Here is a 15,146-nt window from a genome sequence, read left to right on the forward strand (position 1 = left end):
GCGGGTCCCAGGGCTGTCTCGGTGGGCTCGGCCCCGCCACCTTCTGTGTGTCCAGGTGGGCACAGACCCCGGGGCGGCCGCTGCCCGAAGTGGCTCCGCCCCGGACCATCACCGGCGGCGCAGGCAGACACAGGGTGCAGCCTGGAGGCCGACGTCGTTGAAGACACTGTCAGAACCCAAAGGCGGCCCCCGCCCCGCCGGTGACCACAGCCCCCGGGGCGCCACCCCTGGCCCCGCCCCAGGCGTCCCCCGCGCCGCCTCTCGGCGACACTGCGGCAGGCGGCGGGCGCGTTGCCATGGCGGCCGGGCGCGCGTAGCCGGCGGTGCCCAGCTCACCCGGCAAGGCGCAGAGGCGGCGACCGGCCGGGGAGGGGACCTGCCGCAGAGACGACCGATCCGGGAGGGGATCCGAGCCAGAGGAGACCCACCAGGGAGAGGACCCTCAGCCGGAGCGTAGACCCGGGCCGGAGCTCCAGCCTGCGCGCAGGCCCGGCCGAGCGCCAGGATGCAGGCCGTGGACCCAGCCTCTCGGGGCTTCTACGAGGAGGATGGCAAGGACCTGGACTTCTACGACTTCGAGCCGCTCCCCACCCTGCCGGAGGATGAGGTGAGCCCGGCCCAGAACCCTATCTGCCCTGGAAGAGGGGTCGGGGAGGAGGAGCGGGGAGAACACAGCGATTCCGTTGCGCAGACCCTGGCCCCGCAGGTGTAGCAGAAGATGCTGCTAGGGGTCCCAGTCCTGAGCCCCATCCCGTCATAGGACACCTAGAACGATATATGAGACAACAGTGGGGCTGTTAATGCGAAAAAAAGTTGTCTGCTTAGAGGGGTGGGGTACTACTGGTTGTAACCCTTGGACAAACGAGTGGGGGGGTGGTCCTGACGGGCAGGGACAATGGTGGCACTGTTGACCTCCTCGGAGTCGACCAGGTTGAGGATTCGGGATAAGACCCCCTCCCAGAAGGACTGAGCGTGCTTCCTGCCCCGGGGACCCTCTCCCTAGCCCCTGAGAGCTTCTGGTCTAGAACTGACTGTGTCACACAGAACCCCTCCTGAGTGAAGAAACTGGGTCCCACCCACGTTTCCAGGCTCCCAGGCTGGGGCTGGGGTCATGCACAAACTCCATAGCTTGCAAAAGCATGAGAAATTGTCCCCAGAAGTGCTCCCAGGGGTACCTTGTCCTCCCTCAAGAATATGGATCTTTAGGGGCTATTCTTCCAAGCCAGGCTCTGGAATCTCTGTGGAGAAATTCAACATTCTCTAACTTCCTGGGGACACCGGTGGTACAGACCCTCCACCAGCCCTTTGGGGCCAGCCTGGCCAGCTGGTGAATGAAAGCTGACCAGAGCCCTCCTGAAATATAAGCCTGGGGTCTGCAGCACCTAGCCGTGACCCCACACACAGCCCCCACCCTGCCGCTCCCCTTTCCTGATGGAGTGGACTCTGAAGGGATAGGAATTCATTGCTGCTGCCTCCCAGATCTCCAGGGGCCCCTGGGCAGTGCGGGGGTTGGTGTTGCCCCCACCCTGAGGTGGCCTGGATTTGGTACAATTGAAGGCTGCAGAAAAGAGAGGCCAGGGAATAAATAAACCTTTGGACAGTTCCCTGGCTTTGATGGAAAAGAAGGGTGCTTTCAGCGCACAGCTGTCACAAACTCCCAGAGGACAGGACACACTCAGGGGGTCTATGAGAAGCCTCTGCTTTTGGTTACCACCAGAAGCAGATCTGAGAACCTCTGCACCTTTTCATATCAGCCACTGAGCTTCACCGTTGCTCTGTGCCTGGCATCTAAAGCAATGGTTACCACCACATTGATAGCACCTGGTACACAGGTTGAAGCTAAGCTTCGCACCCAGAAAGCAATCTGTCCATCATGCCCTGATGGACAGATACCTTCTGTAGGAGGAATGTCCTCAGCATCTTCTAGGTTGGAGCAATTTCCATATGCACAGTACATGGGGTATCTATCCTGGCAAGGTGTTTGGGTAAACTGCAGTATCCCTATTTCAGTGGTGTTCAGTGGGAAGTGCAGGTGGGTCCTTCACCTGGGGAAAGATGCTGCCTTTGATCCTATAAACAGCAGGGGGCTGGCAATGGAGCGCAGCTGAGGAGTGCTTATCTTGCATGCAAAAACCCTTGGGTTCGATCCCCAGTATCACAAGAAAACTGAAAAACAACAAGAAACTCCTTGTCTAAAATAGGAGTAGGGTCCTCAGGGCCTGGGCTTGGGCCAATAGTACCTTGTATCTGGGAACACACCAGAGTTCTACGTTTTATCCTTCCTGAACATTGTCAGCTCAGTCCCAGTTTAAAGAGTTTAAATTCATATACATCAAAATCATATGACTCTGTACCTGTCACAGCCTTGTATAGCAAGCTGCATCTGAAAGTTGTCCAGAGTAGGGTAGGGAAGATCTAGGCTGCCACCCATCCTAATGTTCAGTGCTGGAGAAGCCCTCAGAGTCAGCATAGCGTAGGCAGCTCCCATGCAGGCATGGTGAGGCTGGACCCAGGATGCATATTAATCTCATGGGACCTAAGAATTAACTCCACTACCACCAAAAAATGGAGCTCTACAGAGCCTCCAGGGGCCCCTAGAATGTCTCCACCCCATTGTTACCCAAAGAAAATTGAAACTGCTGGGGAACGTACAAAAGCTGTCTGACCCCCTGATAATCAGAACAGTGCTAAACATGTCCACTGAAGGCCTTACCATGACTGTGAGAACTGGCACACTGGATAGTAGTGCTTGAACAACCCTCAGGCTCCAGAAACACTCCCTCACTGCCATGGGAGTGGGGATAGCCTGTCAGAAAGCAGTCTGGCATTCTCTCCTGATGCAGAGACCAGCACCTGTGTCCCAGCAATTTCTTTCTGGGATGGTCCCAGATATACATGGCACATGAGCAGGCCATGTGCCTGTAAGAACCACTAGAAACCCAAAACTCTCAGTGAGTAGACCAGCATGCCCCACTAGGTCTGGGAGGTTGAAGCCATGCTTGGTTCCTGGTCACCTGTACTGGCACAGCCAGAGGACCCTGGGTACATAGTAGAGATGCTCTTTCTGGAAGCTGTGAAAGGCAGGCTTTTTGGAGGAAGTATTCTTCCCTGGATTCACATGTAACTTCAGCCTGTCTAGACATGGGAGGTAGTATCACAGGCAGTAGGGTGATATTGGATCTGAGAAGAACCAGAGCTGCAGGAGAGGCAGGCACCCACCAGGCAGCTGATCAAGAGGCAGGTGATGCCATTGGCCACCAAGGATTACTGATCAGTGTAGGTTTAGTGATGAGGACAGCACCATTGGGTATCAGCAGGGCATTTCCTCCCCTAAGAGGCAAGAGAGTTCTCATTGTCCCTAAGCCTACCAAGTGCCTCCCAGAACCTCCTGGGACAGGTGTTAGCTGGACTTGAGGACTAAAAATGAATAGGGACCCACAGCCAGGGAACTCCCATGAACAAAGACCTTTTTCCACTGTGCCTTTGGGATCCATATGCTATGCACCCAAACAGGCTCTGAGAAGAAGGCAGCCTAAGACCAAAAGAGAGCCATGAGCCAGTAGGGTAGGCATTTGGGGGCAGGTACAGCCCACAGAGCACCATGCAGAGCTCCTACACCCCTGCTGGGGTCTGGCTGCTCAGAAGCAGAGACTGCCAACAAATGCTGTCAGCATCAATTTGAGTTTTATGTTGTAAGGTTCTGTTTTGATATTCCATAGTTTAAAAATTAATTGGCTATGGGGCTGGAGAGATGGCTCAGCAGTTAAGAACACTGATTTTTCTTGCAGAAGACCCAGGTTCAAATCCCAGCACCCACATGGCAGCCAACAACTGTCTGTAACTCCAGTTCCAGGGGATCCGACAGCCTCTTCTGACCTCCACCGGCATTGCACAACACAGGTGCACTTACGTACATGCAGGCAATACACGCATACACATAAAACAAAAATAGTAAATAAAAAAAATTTTAATTAATTGGTTATAGATGTGCAATGATCACCTAGGGTCCCTATAACTAGCTCCAAGTCTAGGGAGAGGGGAGCTCTTTAATGCACAGAGTCCCTAAGCAGGATACTCTGCAGTAACTGGATAAAAGCCTGCCTTATGGAGCCCAGGGGTCAGCTAAAATGCTGCTCCCTGGAGCACAGCCCTCCCCAGGGTCTCATCCCTTCCATTCAAAATGGGATTGGGTTTTCACTTGCACTTTGCAAGCAGATGACTGATCTTCCTACCATGTAGGGAAATAATATGGGTGGTTCTCTACCCTTGATCCTACCCCACACCCTTAATCACCACCCTACTAAGGATGGTGAGGGACAGGCTGGATTATGAAGAACCTTCTCACCCACCAAGGACCTGGGTCTACACAGGGCAGATGAAGCCACAGAGTTCACTAGAGATCAGGCCTTGGTGGTAGGAGCTACAGGAGGATACAAGCCCTGGAGCTGCATGAGGCCTCAGAGTGCTTGGTTTAAGAATGCCATGCAGACCAACAACATTTATAAATGTTGGAACCAGCTTTACTGCTCACAGCAGGTCACCTCTGAAATGTCTTCTGGACCATTACGCATCCTGAGGCAAAAGTCAGAGGCCTATGGCAGGATGAACATATTTTATTTGGGACTGAGCCGTCTGGCAGAGAGAGTCTGCTGCTAAATCCCCAAGTAGTCTCTTGAAGAAGTCAGTGAAGACATATAGAATGGGCTCCTATTAATAGGGGAGGCCTAGGGGTCCACTGGAATTTGAGGGGGCATGGACTAAGGCTGGGCAGCTGGTGAGTGATACCTGATTGCCTCTCAGTCTCTCATCCCTGTCCCTGACCCTAGCCAAGTTTCTTCCCATGTGGCATAGATTTGAGCAAAAGACAGTCCTTCCTCCTGCCTGGCAGAATCAGAGCAGCTGAAGGCCCCAGAAGCAAGTAATCCCAGAGCCTAGAATTCAGTCCTGGGGTCCCTTGGCACTAGGTGAGGGGTCCCAACAGTGTCTACAGCTCTGTTTAAGCTGGCTCTACCCTGGGGATGTCAGGTGTTGGAGTGCTAATAATCCTGTCATTGGAGAAAGCCTTGGCCACAGCTAGCAGGAATGATTCAGGGCCCATGGGATTACCCCAAAGTCATGCTGAGAACCCTTGGCTTCTGTTTTCCCAAGTTACACACTCCCACCACAAACTGGCACTGGAGGTTACAGGTCTCCGACTGCTCTGAGATTGGACCAGGCTCCCCACTGTGAGGGGCATTTTCTCCACAGCCCTGAGTAGGAGGTAGTGCTGTGAGCTACAGGACAGCCCAGCGGCATCTGGCAGGGTTGCCTTATGCTGGAGGCACATCCTGTCACAGCTATAAGCAGGCAGGCCTGCTGGCCAGCATGAGCAGCAGCAGCAGGGTGTTGGCAGGCTCTGTCACAGGACTGGGACTGGGTTAGACTCACATTGTAGGCTGGTTTCATTTCTCCTACATGGCACAGCCCTATGGGGTCTGCAAAGTTATGTATTTTCTCACGTGTGTGTCTGTGTGGACTTTTGCGAATGCCCATGCATGTTGCCCCGTGTGTGTACATTGTGCAGGTTGGATGTATGCATATGTGTGTACATGTGTGTATGTATTCCTCTTTAGGTAGGTCCTGTGGGCATAGCTAGAAGCTTGGGATTCCTGAGTTCTGAGGTGTCCTGGGCACTACAGAGTGGTAACAAGTTTGAGGCCTGGCCAGAAAAATCTCATCAGTCACGGAGCTTCTGCCACAAAAGAAATAGGAGGTCTGGGGAAATGACCTCAGCAAGACCAACCTTGAACTCTGAGAATGAAATGAACTATGAATGGGGTTTCATGATGGGGCAGAACCCAGAGGCTCAGCCCAGCAGTTTGTGGGAAGTCTTGCTCTTGATTTCATTTGTCTGGCTATTGGATGGTTAACTGATTGGTTAGTTTAAGCCTCTGTCCTTTCTTTTCTTTGCTTTTCAATGCCAGTTGGAGGTGGAGACACTTTTTTGTTTAGTTTATATGATTTATTATTAAATATCTTTCCATTTCAACATATGCTCTTTTTTTGGAAATTTGAAAATGTATCTGTTTTGTGCATGGGACTAAAGTAAGATGATTTGATAAACAGTTACCAAGTCTCTGTTTTACACTCGCTACCAAAACCTTTATATAGTGGATCTATGTTATCAACAGTCATTTTATCAAAAAATGTTACTATATTCTTTTTTTGAGCTTTTTAATGTTTCATACATTTCCTACTCAAATCCAGACCCCCTCCCCCATCCATACCTCCTCCTGTCCCCCCACTGAACCCTATGCACTCTGCCATACATGCTGAGTCCTATTCATTCAGGTGTTTGTACCTAAATGCCCTTCACTTTTTAGAACCTGTCATTTGCCTGGACTTGAGCAACCGTTATCCTGGGGCCACAGCCAAAGCTGGAGAAGAAACCATGGCTCTGCCTCTTCTTCACCACCCCCTCACCCTACCCCCCAAGGGGTGTCCACATCCTTTGCCAACCCAACCTTCAGCCCAGTTCTCATAAAACCCTTCACCCACTCCTGTAACTGGGTGGTACACAATCACATGAACACATAAGATAATGGAAACTTGACACCAGCCAGGCGAGAGCCTCTCAGTCCAGAATGTCTGATATGAATGACTCCAAGTGTGTGTGGACATGTGCGGGCAACTGTAACTGTGCTTGTGAGTGTGTATGGCATTATGCTTTATCATATGAGAGGATTTTTACTAAGTACATGAGTGTGTGGAGGCATGTATGTGTGAAGGTGTGTGCCTATGTGACAAAGTGCTCATGATAAATGTTAGGTGTAAATGTGGCAGGTATAGAAATGGGTGAATGAATGTAAGAGAGTATATGAGTAACATGGCCATGTGAGTATGTGCTTGTACAAATGTGCATAGGTGGGCATGTGCAGGTGTAGTGTGTATGAGAATGTTTACTCTCATTGCATGGGTGTGTGAAATGTGTGCACTTTGAGTAGTCTTTTCATCACTGTGACAAAACCTAACAGAAGAATTGAAAGAACTTATTTTGGTTCATAGTTTCAGATACCTTGGCTCCATTGTTTCTGGGCCTGTGTTGAGGAAGATTATGATGGCAAAAGCCCCCTGCCAGACCTGAACTCCACTTCCACAGATTCCAATAGCTGGTTTATGTGACCACACGAACACATGGTTCACAACCTCCATGTGTTGGCTCAGCTGTGAGCCTGCAGGGCCTATGGTAAAACAGAGCTGCTTACCTCATGACAGCCAGGAAGCAGAATGAAAGACAGGAGGAGGCCAGAGACAAGGGACCCTTCAAAGGCATACCCTCAGTAACCTACTTCCTCTAGCTAGTCCCCATGCCCTAAAGTTTCCATCACCTCCTAAAATAGTACCCCCTGGAAACTAAACCTTCAGCTGGAACCTATGGGGGACATCCCACATTCAAACCAGAACACTGTGCTGTACTTTGGTGTCTTAGCATGTATGTCTTTATGTATGTGAAATTATGTATGTTGGCTTGTCTCTGAGTATGTCTGTACATACAGGATGTGTGCTTCGTGCCTATGTACACATTTATAGATACACATGTGGTGGTGATCTGTGGAACACATGCATTGTTGGGTGAGTGCACATGCCCATGTGTTTGAGCATGTGTGAATTTGGGTACTGACTATCACAATCAAAGCTAAGCTCTTGAGGGTTCATGCTGCCCAACATGGGAGAGGCCTGGGCAGTAAAGCTAGGCAGAAGGAAGCACCGTGATTGTGTTCCCCATGGGAACTGTCTTCTACTAGAGAATGGGTAGCTGCATAACTGCATCATATTTATGCAGTTCTGACACAGAATCATGCCACGGTCAGCTCTGCTGGTAGCCCCCTGCTAGATCTGAACTCCACTTCCACAGATCCCAATAACTGGCTAAAGTGTTCACAACCTCCATGTGTTGACTGAGCTGGGGCCTGCAGGGCCTGGAGTATCTCAGAGCAGGTGACCAGCTGGACACATACAGGAGGTTTCCAACTAGTTCCGTAGTTCCCTAGAGAGGGGTCCTACCCACAAGTTGTGTGAGGGACATGCTTTCACCAAAGACTCCATGGCTGTAACATCCAAGGAACAATAGAGTGACTCTGTCTAAAAAGAGTCTGGCCTAAAACCCTTTTCCTGGCCCATAAAATGAAATACTGTCATGAGTTATCTGTTTCCCTAGATCATTATTCTCAGCATGAACTGCTGAGTCCTGCCTGGAGCAGCCCCTCTGTGGGCTCACACCAAGGCCTGTCTTGGCAGGAAAATGTGTCCCTGGCTGACATCCTCTCCCTGCGGGACAGTGGCCTCAGTGAGCAGGAGGCCTGGGCTGTGTGCCTGGAATGCAGCCTGTCCATGCGGAGTGTCGCCCACGCAGCCATCTTCCAGACCCTGTGCATCACGCCGGACACCCTGGCCTTCAACACCAGCGGGAATGTGTGCTTCATGGAGCAGCTCAGTGGTGAGGAAAAACGGCAGCAAAGGTGGGTGGGTTCTTAGTGCAGCACAGGGGAAGTGCCTATCAGGGTGAACGTGAGCAACAAGCAGCAGCGGTTGCAAAGGAGTACACAGGCCTGGGTTTCATTTGGAGCCGGATGGGATCCTCAGCCAGAAGCACCACAGAAGAAGAAAGGCAGGCTGGACCCTGAGCTCAGGTGGCCCCTGTAAGCTTCACCACCTAGGACTGCCATATACCCTCAGAGGGCCGGAAAGGTGCTCAGCCAATGCTGATTCACCCACCTGGGTTCCATCCAGGCCTTTCTCATGAGAGAAGGCTTGCGTCCTGTCTCCCCTGGGCTAGTCCTCCTGGCTTGCAGGGAGTGGATATAGGGGATTTGAAGGTGAGACTTCTCTGGTCAGGTAGGAGGCTGGCCACTCCTGGGGCTGCCTTTTCCAATGCAAGCTTGGTTTTCCCAGTTATGGACCCAGTGTTCCTTCTTCAAAAGTTTAAACAAATATCTTTCTTCCTTCAACTCTGGAATCAGTTTCCTATGCTTATGGTTCAGGTGCAGGGTATGATTGTCCCAGACAATCCTCATAGACATCAGACCTGAGCAGAAGGACAGAGGAGCTGCATCTCCTCCTTGCCCTCCCAGCAGGCTCCCAGGATTTGAGTTCCAGTAGGTAGGATTCTGTCTTCACCAGTGGGCAAGATCAGAACACCTTCTCTTTTCTTTTCCAAGATGACCCTGAGGGCTCCTTTGTGCCCCCTGAGTTCGACCTGACAGGGAACACCTTTGAGGTAAGTGCTGGCAGGTAGATGACTCTCCAAGGCCCTCCTTCCCTATCTGCATCTTTGGGGTTTCCTTTGTTCCTGCAGTCTTACGGTCTCAGTATACCAGGTCGTCCTCAGTGTGGGCTATCTTTAGGTCCCCCTTTTTCCTAAGTGATCACCGGACGACAGCTGGATTTTGGGAGCAGCAGCCTTGGATTTGTTAGTCATGATTGTCAGTTAGTTTGCTAATTGCAGTGTCACATCATTTGGCTGCTCAACTTCACTACTGACTTGTGGGAGAAGGGTCAGTGGCTATTCCTGTCCATTGCCATTAGAAGTGTCTCTGATGTCTCCAATGACAATGCTGAGGAAAAAGAGTTCCTTGGTTTTGTTTGATTTAAGGGTCTGGCTGTGTTGCCCAGGCTAGTCCCTAACTCCTAGATTCAAATGAGCCTCCTGCCTCAGCCTCCCTATAGGGGCTACAGGTATGTGCCACCACACCTGCCACGTTTCCCAGCCAGAAATACAGTTACAGTGACTAGTGCTCCTTCCATTGTTAACATGTCTGCATCCTCAGAAGATCTTCCTGACTGAAATCAGACAAGTGTTCACCGACATTCTCTACCAAGTACTTCAAAATTTTATTCTTCACACTGAGTCCATTCAAAGCTGGTTTCCCTGGCTTCACTAAAGTGTGACTGACGAACAAAACTTGTATGTTTTTAGTGTACAAGGTGCTGTTCCAACATACATGCATGCTGTAAATGACAAATGGGGCTAATTAACATAGCAGTCGATTTTTTTCACCAAGTGTGAGATGGAATCACTTCATCTGTTTCTATCGATGGCCATTTTCCCAGATCTGTTTATTGGCAGGCTGCCTTGTACATGCAGCTGCCATCCACCAGGATCCAGAGAAAGACAGTCTGCTTCTGGATCTCTATTCTGCTCTGTTCCACTCTCACTCATCTATCCCTGAACTCCAACTCTGTTCTTTTACCTACCTGCTTCCTGGCAAGCCCTGTGGCCTCATAGGGAGCATGCCTGCAGAAGCATTCTAACTTGCCAGCCTTGGCCCTGTAGCCCCAAGAAAAATCTGGTTTTCAAGCTCAATCAAAACACTGTCAGCATGGTGACTGGAGTAACATACATTGTGGATCGGTCTGGGTAGAATTCCTGTTGCTGTGTTCATGTCTCTAAGACATCTTACACTTCTTCACTGTGGTTTTCTTCCTCTTCCTCCTTCTCTTCCTCTTTTTCCTTCTCCTCCTTTCTGAGACAGGCTCTCAAGTTGGCCTCAAACTCACTAAGTAGCCAAAGATGACTTTGAACTTCTGATACTCCTGCCTCTACTTCCCAAGTGCCAGAATTACAGGCATGCACCACTGTGCCTGGTTTATGCAGTGCTGGGAATCTGTTTACACTAGATAAGCACTCTACTAACTATGCTACATCATCAGCCCATCGTGGTCTTTGTTAACATTTCCCAGGAACATTTTCATGCTGTTACTATAAAGGTCTTGAAAGTCTTTTATTAGATTTACTGTCAGGAATTCATTGGGTTCTGAGTCTATCCTAAAACCTATGGTCATGTTTTTAGTTTCAGTTTCTTCTTTGTTATTAGTCTAGAGATGCAATTTACTTTAATGTTCAACCATCTTGCAAAACCTTAATACTATTTCTAATAGTAGAGTTTCAGTTTTTTCCTCTTTAACTGATTAAATCATCAGCAAACCTAACAATGCTGCCTATTGTCTCCTACCTGGGGCAAAGCTTGTTTCCATTCCAGCCCTCTGGGAGTGCAGCAAGGACCAACTAGTCTGGGGTGGAAGTGCAGGGATCACCCATTCTGCCTGGAGGAACTGGTTAACCTGACCTCATGATATGGATGGCATGGGCCTTGGCCACACAAATTCCTATCTGATTCACATTATGAAATATTTCCTTTTATACATTAAATGATGATGTAATTTTTTCTTCATTGAGGTGTTTTGTGGTTTTTTGGGTTTTTTTTTTTCTCCCTGTAGCCCCAGCTGACCTGGAACTCACTATATAGACCAGGCTGGCCTTGAACTCACAGAGATCCACCTGCCTCTGCCTCCTGAATGCTGGGATTAAAGGCGTGTACTACCACGCCCAGCAACATTTTTATTTTTTAAATATTTTATTTATTATTTTTATTTCATGTGTAGGAGTCAGAAGAAGGCATCAGATCCCCTGGAACTGGAGTTATGGACGGTTGTTAGCCACCGTGTGGGTACTGGGAATGGAACCCGGGTCCTCTGCAAGAGCAGCCAGTGCTCTTAACTGCTGAGCCATCTCTCCAGCCCCCACATTTTTATTTTTTCAGTAGTACCTCCCTTTTCTATTCAGGAAAACCTAGGCCGGCCCAGTGTTTTATCTCTTCTAGGCACTGTTGACAAATACTTACTGTGGATCTTCCTGGGTTTTTATTGGCAGCTGGTACTGTTCTACCCTATGAATACTTCTGACCGGTGCTAGTGTCAGGATTGCTCTGGATTTGTCTAATTACTCCTCTCCTTGCCCTATTTATACAAGATTGAGATGATCTGTGCCTTGACAGGCTGGGAAGACTCACTGACAAGGACATCAGCTTTCTTTATGAACGATTTCTAACTACCATCAATTTGTTAATAGTTATAACACTGACCTTTTTATACTACAAAAGCTTCTTTGTAAACTACAGCAAAAGAAAATATGCACAGGGCCGAGCGTGGTAGTGGACGCCTTTAATCCCAGCATTTGGGAGGCAGAGGCAGGCGGTCCAGGACAGCTGGGGCTACAGGGAGACCCTGTCTCAAAATAGACCGGGAAAAAAAAAAAAGAAAATGTGCACAAAAGGGCTGCAGGCAGTGCCCTCTTCGTCTCCGGAACGCCCGCAGGCTGCGGACAATGCCCTCTGCGTCTCCGGGATGCCCGCAGGCTGCCTGCTTCTATTCTCTGGACCATCCTTTGTTTCTTTTTCCATTCTCCCATGAGTCTTAACAGAGGTTAGTTATCTTGTTAGTTCTTTCAGATAGCACTTCGTGGTTCTTGCTGGCCTACCTGTGTGCTCTTTTCTAATGGTTCTTGTTTCTAACTCTATCCTTTCTCTTACTTGATTTGAGTGCATAGCTGTTCCTTTCTTAACTTGAGGGAGAGACTCACCCATCTTCATCCTCTCAGTGTCAGTATTTCAGGCTGTGAATCACCTTCAGCATGTAAGATCTGCTATGTCATGTTTACTTCCAGTTGTGTTTGTGGTTTGTTTGTTTTTTTTCACTTAGATTTTTTTTTCTTTAGCCTGTGAGTTATTTAGCCATGTGGATGGGTTGAGTTTCCTTGGTTTTATTGACATGTATACAGAAGACAGACATATGTCAAGTACACCCCATGAATTTTCAAAGATTGAGCATCTGCAGTCAGTATCCAGATGAGTCATTGTGACAACAGGGCACCACCACCCCCAGTGTGACTGTCCAACAACACAGAGTGGAGAACAGTTTCACCTGTTCTCATGCTTCCTGTGGCTGGGCTCAGCAGGACTGGCAAAGGCTGGCTCCTCTGCCCCGTGTTGTGTGTGAGGTCTGCCATGGGTGTGTACACTGGAGAGCATTCATTCCCAGTAAGCATTTCTTACTTCTGAACACACTAGGACTTTTTATTGATCTTTATCTTTCTCTTCTGACTTTGTGACTCAGTTGGACTGTGGTTGAAGCGTTGTCTCCACATACCTGCTGTCTACACTATGTGGAGGTTTCCTTTGATCTGAGAATCCTTTTCTGTTGTTGCTCAGGCTCATTCAGCAAACTGTCTGGATCTCCTATAGCATTCATTTTGTTTAATTTTTAATTTTTTTGCCCACTTACCCTAGTAACCATCAAAATGTGTTGAAATGCCTAAAATGCTCCACTGCCAGGTGGATAGGGCTCTTCCTCTAATAGGATGCTGCGTCCCCAAGTTTGCAAAGAAAGCTGAAACTGAACCTGGGAGGAGCCCAAAAAGGAGCCATGGGGGAGGGGCTCTCCTGGGGGCTGAGCCTTATGGGAAAAGGTTTCCTGTGGGTTGGTTGCAGAACAGGTGGGTTAGATGCAACTGAAAGGTCAGCCAGGGTGGAAACAGGGTAAGGCAGGAAGGACTGACTACTCTGTGGGTAGAACACAGGAAACTCATTGATAGTTCAGGGAACTGAAGAAGACTTGCAGCCCCTCCCTGTCACAGTCCACCAGCCTATTTCCCCAGCCTCTACACTCCTCCCCTCTTCAACAAGCACAGACCCTTCTCTTGCCCTCATCATTGTTCAAATTTTCTACAGTACCAGCCAGGATAACTCAGGCCTGTCACCTGTCGTTTGCTTCTTGTTGTCCCATCAGTCCCCAGCTAGCACTCAGCAAGTGTCAGGACCACAGAGCAGATGAGATCCTACTGTGTGGAGATCACAGTCCACATATAGGACCACGATGGTGGGAGACTGTGAGTCAAGGACTTCAGAGCAGGGCTGAGATTGAACAAAGGTCCTGGTTTCCATCATAAGGATGAGGCCTCTGTGAGAGGTGGAAATGAGGCTGTGGATCATAGGATAGGCTCTTCAATGGGAGCAAGGAGCTGGGGAGGCAGGCAGGGTATCAAGCAAGGATCTTTTGAAGGGTAAGCTCTGGGCAGGAGAGAACAGGGTTGCAGTTCCCTCTCTTTGCCCATATTCCCCTTGCAGGATGTAGAATGGAGGATCAGGGTGAGAGAGGAAGTGTTGACCTGTGACATAGCAGAGTAGAGCCCTGAGCAGAGTGCCCCCGGCATGGGCAGAATCAAGAGCACGTGCACCTAGGACCAAAGACTTCCAGGATCACCTGAAAATAACATGCAGCCCAAAGTAAATAGTTTCCTTTGTGTCAGTGATTTCCAGTTAGAAACATGACTTAAGTATGCTGTTTATATAATAGCAACAAAACACAGGACTATCAACAATAAATAGGATTTCAAAACAAAACAAAACAAAACAGGGAAATCAAGTAAGTCAGCACAGTGAACATATTTTGAGACATCACATTGTACTTCTTAAATATGGACAGTTATTTATCAATTAAAAGTAAAACTGTAAAATTTATATATATATCCTGGGAATTGGTGGTACACACCTTTAATCTCAGTACTTGGGAGGCAGAGGCAGGCACATCTCTACAAATAATTCAAGACTGTCCTGGTCTACATAGTAAGTTCCAGGTCAGCCAGGGACTTTAGAGAGAGATCATGAGATCCTATAAAAATAAAAATCCTAACTATGCATGGTCCTTCTCAAAGTAGCATCAGCCCCTCACGCCCAACCCAGTGGAGGCCTTCCACACAGCTAGTGGTTCAATCTCGTGCAGAGCCTATCTTCACTCTTCTATGCAAAGACAGGACAATCCCAACTTCCAAACCAAAAGAAAACCTTTCTTCTACTCAAATCCTGTTTGTGAAGCACACCCAAGGCAAGAGATGTAGCTGAGAACAGGATTTCTGTGTCCAGGACAGCAGACCCAGAGAGCATGCTAGATTCAAGGAATGGCCATGGGGATGGATGGTGAAGGGGCAGGCTTGCTGATATACCCAGTCCTGGGTCTCAGCAGCCAGAGAGCAGTCATGTAGGGCAGGTGCTAATACTCTTTGGTGCTGCAGGCTCACATCTACTCCCTGGGGGCCACACTGAAGGCTGCTCTGGAGTATGTGGCAGAGCCTGAGCTGGAACCCAGGCTGAGCCCAGACCTGGAGGGGCTGCTGAGCCAGATGCAGGCAGAAGACCCCAGAGACAGACCCGACCTGGAGGTAGGCTCCTGACTAGACATGCATGGTGCATGCACACACACACACACACACACACACACACACACACACACACACGAAGTATATTACTTTATTAAGGATTATTTGTTCTATATAC

The 15,146-nt window shown here is 49.1% G+C and overlaps 1 protein-coding gene across 5 annotated transcripts in view; it reads left to right on the forward strand.

Moving 5' to 3' along the window:
• Nucleotides 1-303: 303 nt before the first annotated feature.
• The window catches only part of Kndc1 (kinase non-catalytic C-lobe domain containing 1), a 49,886-nt gene continuing 35,043 nt past the window's right edge, over nucleotides 304-15,146 (forward strand). For 4 of the 5 annotated variants that reach the window (XR_003847829.1, XM_017795622.1, XM_008823166.1 and 1 more), the window contains exons 1-4: nucleotides 304-607; nucleotides 8,278-8,476; nucleotides 9,198-9,256; nucleotides 14,885-15,031. Coding sequence is in view for 4 of the 5 variants with exons in the window: in XM_017795622.1 (XP_017651111.1) it covers nucleotides 506-607; nucleotides 8,278-8,476; nucleotides 9,198-9,256; nucleotides 14,885-15,031 (507 nt within the window). In the remaining variant the exon portion in view is untranslated. Of the gene's footprint in view, nucleotides 608-8,197; nucleotides 8,477-9,197; nucleotides 9,257-14,884; nucleotides 15,032-15,146 lie in introns of all 5 variants that reach the window. The other variant, XM_017795623.1, reaches the window with a different exon arrangement.

This window comes from Nannospalax galili, unplaced genomic scaffold (assembly GCF_000622305.1).
Source record: "Nannospalax galili isolate Female #2095 unplaced genomic scaffold, S.galili_v1.0 scaffold49, whole genome shotgun sequence".
Taxonomy (NCBI): domain Eukaryota; kingdom Metazoa; phylum Chordata; class Mammalia; order Rodentia; family Spalacidae; genus Nannospalax; species Nannospalax galili.